Source organism: Pyricularia pennisetigena, assembly GCF_004337985.1.
Source record: "Pyricularia pennisetigena strain Br36 chromosome 7 map unlocalized Pyricularia_pennisetigena_Br36_Scf_8, whole genome shotgun sequence".
Lineage (NCBI taxonomy): Eukaryota > Fungi > Ascomycota > Sordariomycetes > Magnaporthales > Pyriculariaceae > Pyricularia > Pyricularia pennisetigena.
The window spans coordinates 1,670,458-1,687,616 of NW_021940920.1; the positions used below are offsets into that span (position 1 = coordinate 1,670,458).

At 49.6% G+C, this 17,159-nt stretch overlaps 7 protein-coding genes across 7 annotated transcripts in view; 5 read left to right on the forward strand and 2 right to left on the reverse strand.

Annotated features, from left to right (window-relative positions):
- Positions 1 to 3,232: 3,232 nt before the first annotated feature.
- Positions 3,233 to 4,511, forward strand: PpBr36_09576 (uncharacterized protein; the record flags this gene model as incomplete). The annotated part of the gene is made up of 3 exons (XM_029896697.1): positions 3,233 to 3,282; positions 4,072 to 4,168; positions 4,287 to 4,511. 3 exons carry the CDS (start codon positions 3,233 to 3,235, stop codon positions 4,509 to 4,511), a joined length of 372 nt encoding a protein of 123 aa, XP_029744569.1.
- A 203-nt stretch (positions 4,512 to 4,714) lies between these two features.
- On the reverse strand, positions 4,715 to 5,077 carry PpBr36_09577 (uncharacterized protein; the record flags this gene model as incomplete). Its single annotated transcript, XM_029896698.1, has 1 exon — positions 4,715 to 5,077. One exon carries the CDS (start codon positions 5,075 to 5,077, stop codon positions 4,715 to 4,717), a length of 363 nt encoding a protein of 120 aa, XP_029744568.1.
- Positions 5,078 to 6,101: 1,024 nt separating this feature from the next.
- PpBr36_09578 (uncharacterized protein) lies at positions 6,102 to 7,157 on the reverse strand (the record flags this gene model as incomplete). The annotated part of the gene is made up of 1 exon (XM_029896699.1): positions 6,102 to 7,157. One exon carries the CDS (start codon positions 7,155 to 7,157, stop codon positions 6,102 to 6,104), a length of 1,056 nt encoding a protein of 351 aa, XP_029744725.1.
- A 1,201-nt stretch (positions 7,158 to 8,358) lies between these two features.
- Positions 8,359 to 9,054, forward strand: PpBr36_09579 (uncharacterized protein; the record flags this gene model as incomplete). The annotated part of the gene is made up of 1 exon (XM_029896700.1): positions 8,359 to 9,054. One exon carries the CDS (start codon positions 8,359 to 8,361, stop codon positions 9,052 to 9,054), a length of 696 nt encoding a protein of 231 aa, XP_029744723.1.
- A 1,479-nt stretch (positions 9,055 to 10,533) lies between these two features.
- On the forward strand, positions 10,534 to 11,712 carry PpBr36_09580 (uncharacterized protein; the record flags this gene model as incomplete). The annotated part of the gene is made up of 2 exons (XM_029896701.1): positions 10,534 to 10,749; positions 10,846 to 11,712. 2 exons carry the CDS (start codon positions 10,534 to 10,536, stop codon positions 11,710 to 11,712), a joined length of 1,083 nt encoding a protein of 360 aa, XP_029744984.1.
- A 1,602-nt stretch (positions 11,713 to 13,314) lies between these two features.
- PpBr36_09581 (uncharacterized protein) lies at positions 13,315 to 15,255 on the forward strand (the record flags this gene model as incomplete). The annotated part of the gene is made up of 1 exon (XM_029896702.1): positions 13,315 to 15,255. One exon carries the CDS (start codon positions 13,315 to 13,317, stop codon positions 15,253 to 15,255), a length of 1,941 nt encoding a protein of 646 aa, XP_029744986.1.
- Positions 15,256 to 16,955: 1,700 nt separating this feature from the next.
- The window catches only part of PpBr36_09582 (uncharacterized protein), a gene marked incomplete at both ends in the record, with an annotated part of 2,615 nt that continues 2,411 nt past the window's right edge, over positions 16,956 to 17,159 (forward strand). The window contains one exon of the mRNA XM_029896703.1: positions 16,956 to 17,152. Within this exon, the coding sequence (XP_029744637.1) occupies positions 16,956 to 17,152 (197 nt within the window). The remainder of the gene's footprint in view (positions 17,153 to 17,159) is intronic.

A 17,159-nucleotide genomic window follows, 5' to 3' on the forward strand; every position in this document is an offset into this window, starting at 1 on the left:
ATAAAAAAACCACGATATAATTGTAACCAAAAACGGGAAAATAAAATTCAATTACGGATTTATACCATCCAAAATTAGGAAAGGGCGAACCACGATAACCGCCCGTAAACGGAACCGGGGATAAAAAACCCGCGATATAACCGCGGCCGAAAATAGGAGGGTAAAACCCGATTACGGGTTTATACCGCCCGGAATAATGGACGGGTAAATTATATTAGGATACGCGCCCGTTGGATTGCCTTTATACTTCCAAATAGGGATTATACCCGATAAAGGACGGGCGAATACGGGTTATATTGTAAATTCGTGTTTAAAGCACGTATTACGTGATAAAATACAAAAGCGGGTTAGGGATAATATATAAAGGGAAGGATATTACCACGACCCGGACATATACCTTTTCCTCCCTTTTTCCCCAGCGTTAGTAATAATACCAATAAGGATATTTAACGGTTTCAAGGCCGTTGGCTTACCCTATAACAAATTTAAAAAATAAAAATAGTAAAATAACCCCGTTTTATACCAATTACGGATTTAACCCTATAATTTATAAAAAATGAAAAGCCACAATTACGGCCCCACGAACCGATAAACAAGTAAACGAATTACGAAAACTTTACCAAAAACTTTAACAGGAATTGGAATTCGTACGAAAAAAAATAACCAAATACGCCAACCAATATCGGATAAAAAAATTATCCTTCCAAAAAGGAAATAACGCTTATTTTGTTCGACGTAATATTGAAATATAACGACCAAGTAGCAAATTTAATTTTAAAAAGCTTTAACCTTTTAAAATCGACAAAAGAATTAACGAAATTAATTATAAACTATTATTACCAAAAATTATAAAAATCCACCCAACGTTCCACGTATTATTATTGGAATTAATACCACCCGGTACCAATATATAAACGATTATTAAAATCGACGTAAAAGAAACGTACGACGTCGAACGGATACTGGACCATAAACGTAACCACGGTAAAACAAAATATTTTATTAAATAAGAAAATTATAAATACGAAAAAGATATTTGGAAACCTTTTAACCACCTCCAAAATTGCCAAAGATTATTCCGTTGATATTATTAGAAATTGGATTTGCGAGCAAATTAACCAAAAAAGGACGATTTAAAAAAACACTATTTACCATTTCCAAAAACTAAGGATCGACCAGGATTCGAAATTATATTTCCGAACGAACCTACAAAAAAACGATTAATATATATTATAAATTAAAATATACGAATAAAACAATTTACCGACCGAATACTGCGTAAAAACATTTACCTTCTTTAATAAAAAAGGATTTAAAAAATTTATTAGGAAAAACGAATCCCAAATAAAATTAGAATCCGGAAAAAACGATTCCAAAAACATTTTAGGAAAATTTCGGCCGATTTCCGCCGTTCCTCCTATTTTGCTTTTTTACGTTCGATTCGATTTAATTTTTCCAAATTATCGATATTACGACGAACCGTTTTTATTATTTTTTTAAACCACATTTGTTTTTATTTACGTAACCGAAAAACTTTTTCCTCCGCCGTTTCCAATTTAAATTCAAATTTTAAATATTGGACCGCAATTTTATACAATTGCTTTCGAAAAATACCTATAATTTCGTATCGCGAGCGATTTAAGCGAATATATTCGATTTAACGAAAAAATTCCCGAGGCGATATAGCGTATTTCGCGATCCCTTGCAATTCGCAAATAAAATAAAAAAGCATTTCGACCGCCGAAAAAATAAATACAAAAAACAAATCGTTGCGACGAACAATGGACGTACGACCACGAATTTAAATTACGCAATTGGATATAACGTAAAAAAGTTAGCAAAAGAAATATAAAAATAAAAACAAAAATTCAAAAAATATAAATTATTTAAAGGCCAAAAGGATTTGGTTAAAAAAAAAACCTAATATTACGACCAAATAAAATTGGTCGGTACCAATAAGGCCAGGCGGGGTTACACCCCTTTTAACGACATTCGACCAAAAAAAACACCGACCGACAGGAAACAAAATTATATAAAAAACTACGTAACCCCATGTAACCGTTAAAAAAACGATATAATTAATATATTATATATTAATTATAGTAAAACAAATAATATGCTGGTTATGGGATATATTATTTATATTATATTTAGGATAACGGACTATTTAAGGACACGTTTATTATTATGTAAATAGAATTTAATTTAAAATTGTTTAGCAGCAATTAATTTATTATTTACCCAGGAATCGATTATAATTTCACCCCAATTATTGAAAACCCCTCTTACCCAGTCGAAACGCTTAATTGCTTTAACCCACTGTATTTTACCCTAAGAACAGGTTATCCGATACCTTGATCGTAACATTGGGCTTTAAAAATTGCATAACGAACCAAAAAACGGGTTATTCAACGTTTTTTAAAACTTTTTGTTTTTCCGGCGGTTTAAAAAATCTGTTCGGTAAAAAAAACGGAATTTTTAATACGTTGTCGGATATTTTAAAATTGCTTGGGTAAGTATTTAATTAAATAAATCTTTTTTTAATCAATAAAAGTTTCTTGAAAAGGGTTTTGTATTTGTTTATAAAGTTAAAAACCTTTAAATCGATTTTGGAGTGTAAATTTAGGTATTCCCCATTTTCGGGAGGTTTTTGCAATTAATTCGCTATTATTAACTTTTTAATAGCGGAAATAAACTGATTTTCGGTATATTGTTTTATTGGAAAACGGAGAATGAAGAATAGAAAAAAGTAAATCCAAAAGTGAAAAATTGGTCGAAATATTTATCAAAGAACATGAGAGGTGAACGTGGCTGTACAGTCATTTTTGGGTGCCGAACAGGGGGGGGGGCCGAGCAGGGGGTACCCGACGTTAATCGGCCCGTATTACCGTTAAAATCTTTCAAAACGGGAATATCGATAAAAAGTTTTGCCAAAAAACCAAGATTTCCAGTCGACGGCGACCAGTGAATTCATGCCAGATTTTTCCAGATCCATATTCAATAGGTCGCGGTATGGGTCAGTTTGGAGGGATGGTCCAAATTTTGCTGTAAATGCATTTAGATCATGGCACATTTCAGGAAAATTCAGTAAGCTAGCTTGGCAATATGTGCATGTCATAAGGTTTGCAGCCCGGAGAAAAGGATGCACTCATTGAACTGAAGCTGGAGACCAGTCACCGAGGCGACCGAATCCGACGAGTCCGGTGGGCTCGCGAAAACCGCCTCGCCAAACATGGTGAGGAAGTCCTGTTCGGCCAGCCACGTGTTACCGACTGAGAAGAGGTACTTTTGGTGCTCGTAGCCCAGAATGGTCGTCTGGCTTGACTTTTCCCATCAAACTAATAAGCTTGATCATGCCAAGAGTTTGACAGCTTGTGATTTTCCTTTATATTATCTTTTTAGCCGAGTCCACACTGGTGTTGGCCTATATTTTACTGTCAATATCACTCCGTGTGGGTAACCCACGGCTGTTGGCTGCTTCTCCTCTTGTCGCCTAACTATCTACGCTAGTCCTTTATCATCTCCTTCAAGGCCTACCATTTATACCTGCACTCCCCTGGGTCGATCCCCGGCCCGCTTATGGGGCGTCTCAGCAGCGTCCACGACACCTTGCACATCATCAAGAAGGATAAGGCCCTGCAGTTTCCACGAGTTGCACGAGCTCTATGAGCCCGTAGTACGGTACGACCCCAATTACTTGAGCCTCCAGTCTCCCGAGGCGGTGCGGACGCTAATATATTAACAGCCGCTTCACTCGTAAGGTTGGCAACGTACCTAGCCTTCCCATGCAACACAGCCCATGCCAGCCTTTTTTCCGTCACTGACAAGAAGATCCACGCACACAAGCGCCAGCTCATGCGTTCCGCCTTCACCGAGGCGTCGCTGCAGGACGCAGACGTGGTGGTGCGCAAGCATGTGGCTGGTCTCTGTCGCTGCCTTGAATTCCTGGACGAGGAGTGCCGATGAGGGCCGCACAATCCAGGGTCGCCAGTTCACAGGCGGGTGGAGCACGTTAGACTCCCAAAAAAACTACGTCACTTGAATCGACCGTAATTCCTTGGACCTCTTCAGCGACCTGTCGCTGTCCTTCTCGTTCAATACGATGAATTCGGCAAAGTATCACCACTGGATCGACATCGTTCACCACCATATGTGGGAGGAGAACATTGTAAGCAGCTAGAATACCCTTAGTCCTGCCGGCGGCTTTCTGAACATTGTGTGACCAAAATCACACCAGCTTCTGGACCGGGTCCGCCATCACGTTGCTCTACCAATGCGGACTATAGAGCCTGCTGCTGTTGGGACTGATCCACTCAAACGCACCCTTCGATCACCTTGTAAGGCGAGCCGCCGAGGCCCGTCTGGGGCGAAAGGCGGAAGGCAAGGATGCCGACGAGAGGGACTTTACCTTTTGGTTGACGCGCCTCGACGGTGTCGAAAGCGAAGCAGACATCTGTCTGGACGAGCGGATGAAGGAGATCATCATACTGCTCATCGCCGGTGGGCTTTAGCCCTTTCATTTGGTTGTAGACTATAGCCGTGCGACTCCATTTGTTCTTTACACCGACCAGAATCTGACCAGTTGATTCCAAACAAGGTGGCGACAGCTCCTCCGTTGTCATCTCTGCAGCCATGTATTACCTCCTCCACAACCCGTCGAACATGGCTCGGCTCCAATCAGAAGTCCGCAGCGCCTTCTCTACCCTCGACTCCATCAGCGTAGGGCCGGCCCTCCAGGGGTGCAGGTACCTGTGGGCGTCCATCTATGAGGCTCTGCGACCAGTGCCGCCGGCAGGGTCCGTGTTGCGGCGCCAGGTGGAGCCGGGCGGCATGGGTGGTCGGCGACGTGGCAGTACTTGCCGGGAATAGCGTTGGCGTTCCCGTCTTTTGGCTGCATCACGACATGACCTTTTCCCCCGCGCCCTTTTTCGTTCCAGCCCGAGTGTTGGATCATCGACAAGCGGTTAGCTGACAGCGTGACTGTCGTCACGCCCGAGATGGCCAGGCGCGCGTCTACGGCCTTTGTACCCTTTAATGCGGGCACCCGCCACTGCAACGGCCGGCCGCTCGCGCCCATGCAAATGCAGGTTTTGTCTGCCACGTTGCTTTGGAATTACGAAATTGGCCTCTATCCTAATGGCTGGGTCAATGGTTACCGGGCCAACATGGGGCCGGATCCGACGACCGAGTATGAGGTCCCAGGTTTTTCACTTCTCCCAAGAACGGGCCGCTCATTCAAGTAAAAGTGAGGGCTGAAATTGGCTGAAGTATACGGCCATGTTATAAGAATCAAGTCGGAGTTTGGGAAAAAAAAACAAGGGACAGTGAATATGCATGTTATTTAATAGGTGAAAAAGATCAATGTCATTTTCAAGCACCCAATGCTCCTCACCGCCAATGATTTCCGGGCTATTTACCCCTAATGGGCTAAGCAAAAGAGCAACAAAACTTTGAATATCGAGTGCGAGTCTTAGTGGAGATCCTGGGCCGAGGTGTTCAAACTTCAATCTGTTTCCGAAGGTGCAAAGACCCGGACTTTGCGTACAAGACCAACTCGAGGAAATAAGTATTGAAAGCTTGTCACATTGTTGGTAGGTGTTTTCTAGTCCCACCGGAAGTCCCAAGGACGAGGCTATCAAGTGCCCTCGTGCCTTCGTGGTAAAAGAAAATGGAAATGTTCCATTGGGGAAAATAGACGAGGTAAATAATAGCAAGTGGTTGCAGAAAAGGCGAATGTTTATAGGAGTCGTTTGGTTGCTGCGATTTGTACAACGTTATACACAAGAGACAAAACGATATCCTCAATGCATATCAAGTTAATAACTAGCTTTCTGTAAGTTAAGACCCCTGTTTCCGGCCCCACACCACCGTGTCCACTAACTTAGCCCAAACAAACCCGAGGAGTGTTTGGCCAACATGTTAAATGTCCAAAAAGGAAATTTGGTCAGTTCCACATCCTGATTTCAGCGCAATTGTCCATTTGTTTCATCACGACTTCAAAGGAAAGAAAAACAGCAGTTATCTCATCAACCAAACACAAACTGAAAACAGCTAAACCAAAATCAAATGTCATGCCCGCATAAATCATACCATTCCTTCGTTTAGTACGAGTCCTCCATGTCGGCCTTGCCACCATTGCGGCGGGCGACATCAGCCTTGCCGGCGACATCAGCCTTACCACCATCCCGGCGAGCAACGTCGGCCTTGCCGGCGACGTCCGCCTTACCGCCGTCCCTGCGGGCAACGTCCGCCTTGCCGGCTACATCGGCCTTGCCACCGTCCCTGCGGGCGACATCGGCCTTGCCAGCCACGTCGGCTTTGCCACCATCGCGGCGAGCGACGTCGGCCTTGCCGGCCACATCGGCCTTGCCACCGTCGCGGCGGGCGACATCAGCCTTACCGGCGACGTCCGCCTTACCGCCGTCCCTGCGAGCGACGTCCGCCTTGCCGGCGACGTCCGCCTTACCACCATCCCTGCGGGCAACGTCGGCCTTGCCAGCCACGTCGGCCTTGCCACCGTCCCTGCGGGCGACGTCGGCCTTACCGGCAACATCGGCCTTGCCACCGTCGCGGCGGGCGACGTCGGCCTTACCGGCAACGTCGGCCTTGCCACCGTCGCGGCGGGCGACGTCGGCCTTACCGGCAACGTCGGCCTTGCCACCATCGCGGCGAGCGACGTCGGCCTTACCGGCAACATCAGCCTTACCACCATCCCGGCGAGCAACGTCGGCCTTACCGGCAACGTCCGCCTTGCCACCATCCCGGCGAGCGACGTCGGCCTTGCCGGCAACGTCCGCCTTACCACCATCGCGGCGAGCGACGTCGGCCTTGCCGGCAACGTCCGCCTTACCACCATCGCGGCGAGCGACGTCGGCCTTACCGGCAACATCAGCCTTGCCACCATCCCGGCGAGCGACGTCGGCCTTACCGGCAACATCAGCCTTACCGCCGTCGCGGCGGGCGACATCAGCCTTACCGGCGACATCGGCCTTGCCCAGGTCGCGGGCAAAGTCGGCCTTGCCGGCCACGTCGGCCTTGCCGCCATCCCTCCTGGCAACGTCGGCCTTACCCATGTCGGCCTTGCCCATGGGCGCGGTGGGCAGAGCAACGGCGGTGTAGGCCAAGATGGCGTAAACGGCGGCCTGGGTGAGCTTCATGGTGGCGGTTGTTGTTGTTGTTGTTGTTGTTGAAAAAGTTGAAAGACAAAAGGTTGGTGTGTTGTATAAAGTTGTTTTGAGAATCTTTTGATCTCGGTAAAGTTGACAAGAGCGGTTTTGGATGGTTTGGTTGTTTTGGCTTCCGGCGCAGTGTTTGTGTTGCCTGTGAGGGATGAAGACACAACAAATCAAGTGTACTACCAGCAGCGCAAGGACTGCTTTATATACACTCTTGTAGACTGCAGATCCCTATCTCTCTCATCTCCAAGTTCGACATTGTTGATTTCCAAGTCTTGCCAAGGCCGAAAGCAACTCCAGGACGGCCTGTCGACGGCCAGGTCTGCTCAGCTCCGTGATAGCGCCGTTTGCCAATGTAACCTGTTTCAGATTGGTTATGCACTCAAATGACGCTGCTTACGAATGAGTTTGCTAGAACTGCCTCACAGACAGACGTAGTCCATGTCTGATAGACCGGTGTTAAGAGGGGCATGTTGCATTGCCACTTACGACACCCAAGGCGCGAGATGGTGTTGTTTTCCCTGATCACGTAGAGAGTCAAATCAGAGCTTCTCGACCCGCGCATGACTTGTGTCATATTTGATATCAGATATGCAGTTCAATGACAATGCGTACCGAGGCGATGGCTAGAATCCCTGGCTGATCGACGGATAGATCCCGTTCGAGATTTTCCTCCTATTAGGAGGGGTACGTTGCATTGCCACGTACCACCTACAGGGCAGTTGTTTCTTTTGTTTACCTTGATGTATAGCATGAACATGGGCGGGGCTCTTACATGAGTCGATGACAGGAATCTGACCTACCCTGATGGTACATGAGATGCAACCCTGGGTTGAGATGATGGGGGGGCAGTCTTGCTTCGGGCGTCTACTCTTGCTGGTGAAGAGTCTCTTCTGCCAGTATCCCGAATCTTGTCCTTCTTCATCTCGTTCGGTCAACTCTTTCTCTCCCTCTCTCTCTCTTCCTCTCTCTCTCTCTCTCTCCATCTTTCACTCTTCGCAAGATACCACCAGAGAGCAGCAAGAACTTTCACAACATTCTACACCAAGCCCACAAACGCGGGATACACATAATCTCAAGCACAAACTACTACTATCTATCTATCTATCTATCTATCTCTATCTCTCTCACTCGCACACTAAAACAAAACCAAAATCTTGCAAAGTCACAAGCCTCGCCTCCTATGGAGTCCAAAAACTCTCAAACATTCGAAAGCCCTAGCGACGGGCTCTTGAGCTCCTACCGAGATGACTCGCTGAGCGAAGATGCCCCTACGCTCTGGGAGCAGAACCTCCCCTGGTACCGCTCCAAGTTTCGCAAGCCGCTGGCGGTGGCGGGCTGTCTCATCGCGCTGCTCGGGGGCACGGTGATCTACCAAGCGGTGCAGCTCTCACGCCACCACCCCGCCACGGTCACGGGCTTCGAGGCCGGCAAGTCTGGCCGGTGCGGCTTCACGGCCACCGAGGCCATCGCCAAGGGCTGCGTGTTCGACTACATGAACTTCAGCTGGCAGCCGCCCGAGTGCTACGACCCGGAGCTCGACAAGGAGCACGCGGCGAGGATGAGGGAGGAGCGTCCCGTCCGGTGGTGGGCGGACGCAAACCTCACCATGCCGCTGCCGGACGACAAGGAGGTGCTCAAGATGTACGGCGAGGTGTGGGTGGAACGCCGCTTCCACTACAAGCACTGCATGTACAGCTGGGACAGCCTGCACCTGAGCTACGAGGACGGGCGCCCGATCCCGGACCTTCAGACTGTTCACCACTCCAGGCACTGCGCCAAAACCCTGGACAAGGCCATCAAGGTAGACAACGGCACCGAGGTGCTCATTGAACACGCTGTCACCTGGTTCTCTGCATGTGTCTGGCCGAGAGCCTAGGTAGAGTCATGATGGTGCAGGAGAGAATTGTCATGTTCATTTAGGAGATATTAGGTAGATCCCGCGTCAGCTGACGCAGAAGCATGTAAAAGGTTGAAGGGTGGGGAAACGAATGAGGGATGGTCCTTGGTGATTTTCCAGACATGCACCAAGATAGTTTTGTTATTCCCGCGATATGAAATTGTTTCACGGCTGCAGTTGCTTACTTTGATTTAGCTTTTTTCTTTTTTTTTTTTTCCTTCTCTTGGTAAATTATGCAATACAACTCCTCCTTTGAACTTCAGAGATAGTCCGTGCCAGACGTCCTTGTCGGTTGAGGTAGGTGTATATTGCCATGCGCATGCGGCTACAGATGTGTTGTGTGTTGTCGCTCAAGTATACAAGGTTCCAGGAGGGGGAACCTGGCCCGTTTGGGACAATCTGCAACCATCCTATCTGCAGTAAGCTTGTTCTCATCCGTCCTCATGAACCGTTATATTGGATTATTTCGCCAATGAAACAAGTTTCAAGGTACTTTGACTGCATATGCGCGCAGATTCAGCCGCCCCGGCCCAAAGAGCGCGGCCGGTTGGACACCAGAGTCACCAGACTGGACCGCTCGAGACTGCAAGGAGCTTGAGGCTTGCAGTGACAAACGCCACAAGGTTCATGAGATTATGCATAGTCCTGACTCATAAATAAAGGGGACCACTCGCTTAGCCTTGGAGTCGTAATCAAAAACAAAAAAAGATGAATGAGGCTGGTCGGGCGGCGGTTGTCTCCACCGTTACATTTGTGCATCTGTCGCTTATTTTTTGCCTAGGAGGGGAGGGAGGGGCCGAAAAAATCCGGCTCGCTTGACCAAAGCCGCGAGACGCCACTTTTGTTGTTTAGTTTTGTTTGCTTGATTGCCCCAGTGCTACCTTGTCAGCCTCCAAGGGCCACAAGTCGACGTAACATGACAAAATTTAAGTTTTCAAGGGACTGTGGGAGTTGTATCATTGCCTGCATACAAGCGTCATTCTAGACCAAACAACCCTCGGGTGCTTGGGCGGGGAAACACGCCATCCGGAGAGAACAACGGCCCATCTTTAGTTGTGGATCTATCCAGAAACGGCTGTGATTCGAGAGTTGGATTGACGTTTTGGAACAAAGAACAATGGTCAGTCGTGAGGGGAAGGGTCAGTGCCGACCCTTGTGAATCTTATTGGCCGCGAATCTGATTAACTTGGTGCGTATTATATTCCCTCAGCATATGAGTTTCACCCCGCCCAGCCGAGTAAATGCCAAAGGACAGAATACACGGATGACCCTTTTACTTATATCTATCCTCGAAGGAAAGGAAAAAAAAAAAGAAAAAGTCATAGCATACTGACACACCATCCCAAGACATTAGCCTTTTTTTTTCATTTTCTTGCTAAAAAGATATACCCTTACAATACACACTCCACTGTTAGACGCTTTTTTTTTAGCACACCTTCACAAACAAAAATCTTCAATATGGGCTACGCAAAGAACGACTCAAAGGCCGCAAACGCCTCTTCAGTCGAGATCCCGTTCGACATGCCCGTCATTGACTACAAGGGTATGCACGGGAGCCCTGAAGAGCGGGCAAAGTGGCTGAATGAGCTGGATAAGGGATTCCAGACTTATGGGTTCTGTTATCTGTCTAATTCCACCATCTCTGAAGAACTGCTCGAGGAGGCATTTGAGTGGGTAAGTTGATATTTCTGCCGATATGTTCTTCTTGTCTACAATGAGGTCAGTTTTTTTTTTTTTTTTTTTTTTTCTTGCTGACTTGGCAACTGTTAGTCACGCCGTCTCTTTGCGCTCCCGTTCGAGACAAAGATGAAGGCAGAGCACCCTGCGTATGAGACGCCTTACAGTCATCGTGGGTATGCCAAGCAGGGAGTGGGCCACACGGTGCAGCTGCTCTTCGACCACGACGAGATTGAAAAGACCAAAATCACAGAGCCCGAGATCAAAGAGACCTTTGAGCTGGGCAACGGCCTCCCCAACAGCGGGCTGGTGCCCAACAACTACGTGCCCGAGGAGGACCTGCCAGGGTTCCGTGCGTTCCACGAGAAGTGGTTCGTGGAGTGCACCAAGCTGGCGCAGAGCCTGCTCAAGGACTGCGGCGACGCGCTGGGGCTCAAGGACCCGGAGCTGTTCTGCAAGCAGCACTCGATGAACGACGCGCACATCAGCCTGATGCACTACCCGGAAATCTCCATCGAGCCCCTGCACAGCGGCAAGGCGGCGCGCCTGAACGCGCACACCGACTACGGCAGCCTGACCATGCTCTTCCAGGGCGAGATCGGCGGGCTCGAGGTGTACGACGGCGACGTCTTCAAGCCCATCGTGCCCAAGAAGGGCACCATCATCCTCAACGTCGGCGACATGCTGGAGCGCCAGTCCAACGGCCGCTGGAAGAGCTCGCTGCACCGCGTCGTGGGCCCGCGCGAGATCATGATGCAGGAGGGCTACGACCCCAAGGGCACCGTGATTGACAGGTACACCATCGTCTACTTCTGCCAGCCCGACGCCTCTGTCATGATCGACACGGCCCCGGGGTGCGAGGAGCCGGGCGCCTGGAAGCCCACCATGGTCGGAGACTGGGGCGACAAGATGACTTCTCTCGAATGGCTGCACAAGCGGTATCTGGCCGAGTTTCACTGAGTCGTCATGTAGGAAAGACTTTTTTTTTTGTTTTCTGTCCTTTTTTTTTCCTTTTTTTTTTTTTTTTTTTTTTTTTTTTTCCTTGAGTCGGCCGCGCTGTGTAGATAAGCCTTCGTTAGTCTGTTTTGGGAAATAACAAAACAAATGCTTGAATTAGCTTAATTGCTTTCCTTGCTGCATGCGTTATTGGTGGAGCCAAACGGTTCAACCCCACCCCTGACCAAGGCGCAAACCGGCCCATAACATTGGCTTGGACACCCACAGCCCCTCAATAAATCCCAGCTGCGTACATATATTCCCATGTCGTTTGTGCCTCAAATATATATCGTAGCTTCACTACAAGTAAAATCATCATATATTGTTTTGCTTTTCCTAGGCCCAATCTATGTGTAGGAATTCGAGATTGCGACAAATACGTAATGCAAATTTTTACTCTAATCATCTCTGTCTGTCTCTCCAATACAAAAGATACAAGGCTTGTGTGGGTTTATAAGTGCCTTACTTGCAAGGCACCTGACCGCGCATGTGCATCTTTATTACAAGGGATCCCGACCCAAGTGCAGTTTCTAGAGTTATTCCAACAACCACCGTCCCGACGAAACGGTGAAACAAAAAAACAAACTTTGTATCACGGTAGCTGATTTCGGCAATCAAGCTTTGGGGGCTGCCCTAAATACCTTTTCCTATTTAGCTGATCTGTGGATCTCAATGGGGCATTGGATTTGACTCGCTGCGGTGTGGCTTGAGTTCCAGCCCTGATCCTAAGGACCTGAGGATGGCGAATGGACACCTTGCCTAGGCGGCTCCGTACCCTGCACCCTGCAACTCTGGGGTTTTGGCCACGGGATGTGGGCTTGATCATCGTGTAAGCTCCTCGCCTATCGAATAATCCACACACTAAGCCACATGAATGTCATCCCACCGGTATGAGATGACACGGCTGGCATGATTACCTTAACTCGTGGGATCCTTGTAAAAGTCGCGACGAATCCCGTACATAGGATAGGAAACGAACGAAAAAGAAGGAAAAAGACAAAAGGACAAAAGGACAAAAGTCCAGGAAGGATATTCTTGCCGCACTCGAGTCATGGCTTCCAGTTGAAAATATTGATTCAGACAAGACCTCATTCGTGTCTTCTCAGGTGGCATAACTCCATGCTTGTGTAAGGATCATTCATGTAATCGGAGGGGCGATACTCGGGTCCAATTGCGAGATGTTGCTAGTCTTGAGCAATCAACAGTTTGATTCTCGGTATGGTCACTTGGTCATGTTGGAACGGGGCTAGCACGACTATTGTTTTCTCTCGATGGGTCTTGCCGTCTTGGACTGGAATCAATGATGATATCTAGCCCCTTTGGGCTTTTGACGTATGATATTTAGGACCGCTGAGCTGTTGGTTCTGGGCCTGCGATGGAATGCATTTCACCATATCACTGCACTGGCCAGCACTGAGACAGCCACATAATTAATTCCAATTGTATACAAGCCCGGTCGTATATCGGCACCTCATATTGCGTCGGGGGTGTACTCACTAGAGCATTTCCAAACAATACTCAGTTTCACGGCACACACTTCCTTCTTCTTGGTCCATTCATTCCACCATGGTCGCCGCAGCTCCGACGCCTCGGTTCACCTTCACCGAGCGAGCTGAGGCAGGCAACCTGTCCGACTCGGAGATACTCAACTCGGCCAATCCTGCCGGCGCTGAGATCCCTAGCGAGTCCGACGTGGTCGTTGCCGGCGGTGGAATCCACGGCTTGATCTATGCCATCCACGCTGCCAGGCACGACCCTGGCAATGTCAAGATCTCCGTGGTCGAGAAGGCCAGCAAGCCCAGCTACAAGATTGGAGAGAGCACACTGCCGCTTTTCGCCATGTGGTGCAAGATGAATGGCCTGACGGCCGAGCACCTCCTGCGCATCTTTGGCGTCAAGGATGGCCTCTGCTTCTACTTCCTGGACCGCAACGACCCGGCAAGGTGCACCGACTTCCTGATCAACGGCACACCGGGTCTTTATCTCAGCGGATACCAGCTCGAACGCCCCATCAGCGAGCTGCTCTTCACACTGATGGCCCAGCGGAGCGGCGTCAACGTCTACCACGGCAAGACTGTAGACTTTGGCGGCTCCAAGGTCCAAGGCGGCCTTGGGAACAACACAATCAAAGTAGGCCAGTCCAAGGGGCTCGGCGACAAGATCGTGGACGTAAACAGCTCGCTCCTGATTGATGCAACTGGGCGCTTCCGTCAATATGCTTCAAAAAAGGCTTCTCTTCACCGCTTCGAGGGCTTCAACACGGACGCGTTCTGGGGATACTTTACCTATCCTGAAGATGAGAGCAAGATTCGGTTCCGTCTCTACGAGGGCTGCCACACAAATCACCTCTGCTTCCCGGAAGGCTGGTTCTGGGTCATCCGCATCCTCTCGTGGCAGGGTAACCCGACGGCCAAGCTCATGGACATGCTGACGTATCTGCTCGACTGTGCGGATGCCGGCGTGCCAGGCGACCAGATCCCGAGCACAGACGAACTGGCCAAGATGTTTGGGCTCAAGTATCGCTGGGTCACGAGCATCGGCGTCGCGGCGCGCAACGACGTCAGGTACCCCGAGGACCTGTCGTCGTACGGCTCCACGGAGGCGGAGCAGAAGTTTTATTACTTTGTGCGCAAGTATCCGCTCATCGACGAGTTCATGAGCAACTTCACGCTCGTCGAGGACCTGTACGGGCCCAAGACGACGTGGTTCGTCCGCAAGACGCTCACGTACCAATCCCCCGTGGTGTCGGGCGAGGGCTGGCTCGCCATAGGCGACGCGTGCGGCTTCACGAACCCGCTGCTGTCGCCGGGCATCAACGCCAACATGTCGACGTCGACGTACGCGGCGGAGCTCACGCACGCGGCGCTGAACGCGGCGCGCCGGGCCACGGACCCCGCGGCGGCCGAGCAGTCGATCCGGCAGACGTTGGCGCCGTACGACGGCTTCGCCAGGGAGCTGATCCCGGCGCTGGACAAGATGAACCGCTTCCAGTACGTCTGCTTCCGCGACCCGCGCCTCGGCCCGCAGGTGTCGTGCATCTGGCAGAACCTGGCCAGCGTCCTGGCCGGCTACGGGTCGATGCAGGGCAGGTTCGCCCTGACGCGCGACACGTTCCTGCGCTACGCCACCAACTGGAGGTGGGGATCCAAGGTGCCCGAGTGGGAAAAGGTGGCCGACGAGACCCTCCGGCTTCTCGGCCCCGTGCCGCTCGAGGACGACGTGCCCGACGCCACCGTGCGGGAGGTCATTGATTTTTGCAACGGCGTCAAGGACTCGGTCGTCGCCTCGCGCGAGCTCAACGTCCGCTGGTCCGGCATGTTTCGCTGCTACGACCAGCAACTGCAGTATCGCGAGGACAAGGTGGAGAACGACGGCTTCATGGCCCAGTGCTCCCGCTGTTCTTCTTGGCTCGTTCGGCGTCCGGACTGGAGGAGGTGTTTCTCGTGCGGCAAGGAGCGGACCGAGCAGGAATCCATCGTTTTGTGGAACCCTCCAATGGCGGCTTAGGGGATTACGTGTGCGTGCTTCCAGATACTGCATATAGATACTAATCGCTGGTTGGCTGAATTACCCGTCTTTTGCGTCTTTTGCGTCTTTTGCCTAAAAAAAAAAAAAATAAAAATAAAACTTGAATGAATCATGAACAAGCTTTTACCAACCAAGTGTTGCTTCCTGTGGTAGTATCCCGCTGCAAAGCCTTGCCAAGAACATCTTTGCACCTCCCAGAACTATGGTAGAAGTCGTTCGTTACAACTTACCCTTCCATTTTGATAAACAAGTTTTTAAGTTTGCCAATATTGACGCATTGTGGGCCGGGGGTCGATCACTCGCTTACAGAGAACGGGACTACGCGCGGGGGGAGGGGGGCCCGAAACTGACCAAGCAAACCCCCGCGATTTTCAAAAAGGGGCCTGCCAAGAGTCTCCCCCGATGCGCGGGCTCGGTTCTGCTCCATATTTGACGGCGCAATGTCGGCTGGGCCATCATGCACCTCGAAAACCTTATTGATTCACTTTTGCCGCTAACCGCCACGTCCCTTAGAAGGGAAAGGATTGCAGAAGTGGGAACCTCGCCACGCAGCCGCCAAGTTGAAATCACATGTACGTAGAAAAACAAGTACAGATATTGATAAAACAGTATTGAGTTCGGTGGCAATGTGGGCCGTTGAGAGTCTTGCTTGTATGAGCACGATTTATTACCATGTACGGTATATAGATGGCCACCTTGATCTAGAACCGGCCAAGAGGCCAAGCCCCCGAGGATGACGCGCTTGCAGCTATTCTTCTCATCAGAACAGGAAGGGATTTGCGTCGGGCCAGAACAGATGGAGGAGAGCGAGCTGGGGAAGCTGGTTATGTGAAAGAGTTTCTTTTTGTTGACAAGTCTTGGAACTAGGCGCTTACAAGCCCGGCCCCGGCCCCGAGGACCGAACACATGAGAGCTCGCTCGTACGACAACAAGAACATCCTGCATCGTGCAAGGCAAGTGGGTGCAAGAGCATCAAAAGGAACACACAGTGGCAGTGTTGTTCTAGCCAAGCCCCGAGGGGAAAATCTCTTGTGAAATTTTCCCATCACGACAAAAGGATGCTGCCGTCACGTTGATGTAGAGGACGGTTGACGACATCAAAGCAATAATGGCGAACTGCTTTCATCTTTGTTGTTGAATCATCTCTGCCGTCCGAGTCTCGTTACGAATTTGATAAATTGGTGCCAAACAATAGTTTCAAGCTACGAGTGAATTCGTAATCATTGGCACAGAAGCAATCACGGTCTAACGACGCCAAAATCCCGCTTACTTCAGCTGAGATGTAACTTTTGCCGGATGAGAACACAGTCTAGATAGGCCCTTTTATTCGTCGGCTGTTGATTGATTTGTAACGCAAATATATTTACACGTTTCGTAACAAGTTTTGATAGTGTAACCCCAGCATATCCATGTTGAAACTTGACAGCTTAGGCAAACCGATCGTAACAAGAAAAGGAAAACGATTCAGGTTCCTGCATATCCCTCAGCCAACATGACCACATCGGCTCGGCATCTGCCTCATATGCCGCAACGAAGTATTTGCGTCTTTCGGACTTGATCCCGGGTTCATAAGTCTTCAAGACAAGATGAGCCTGGATTTTATGAAATTTATGATTCCATCTATCAAATAAATCCTCTATGAAATCCATCTCATATTGCTCGTGTGTGTTTTGGACACCATGTGCGGAATAACAGCAACCGTCACCCTTGGTCGGGATGGTGTGGCGCATGCCACAAACGGTATCAACGGCGCCAACGGGGCCGCTAGCCTGAACGGTCACGTCCAAGTTGGGCCCGGAAAACACGGCCAACTTCGCAGCCAGCTGGAGCAAAGCCTCGAGACCATCGCCCACAGGGGGCCTGACGCCTCGGGAGTGTGGATC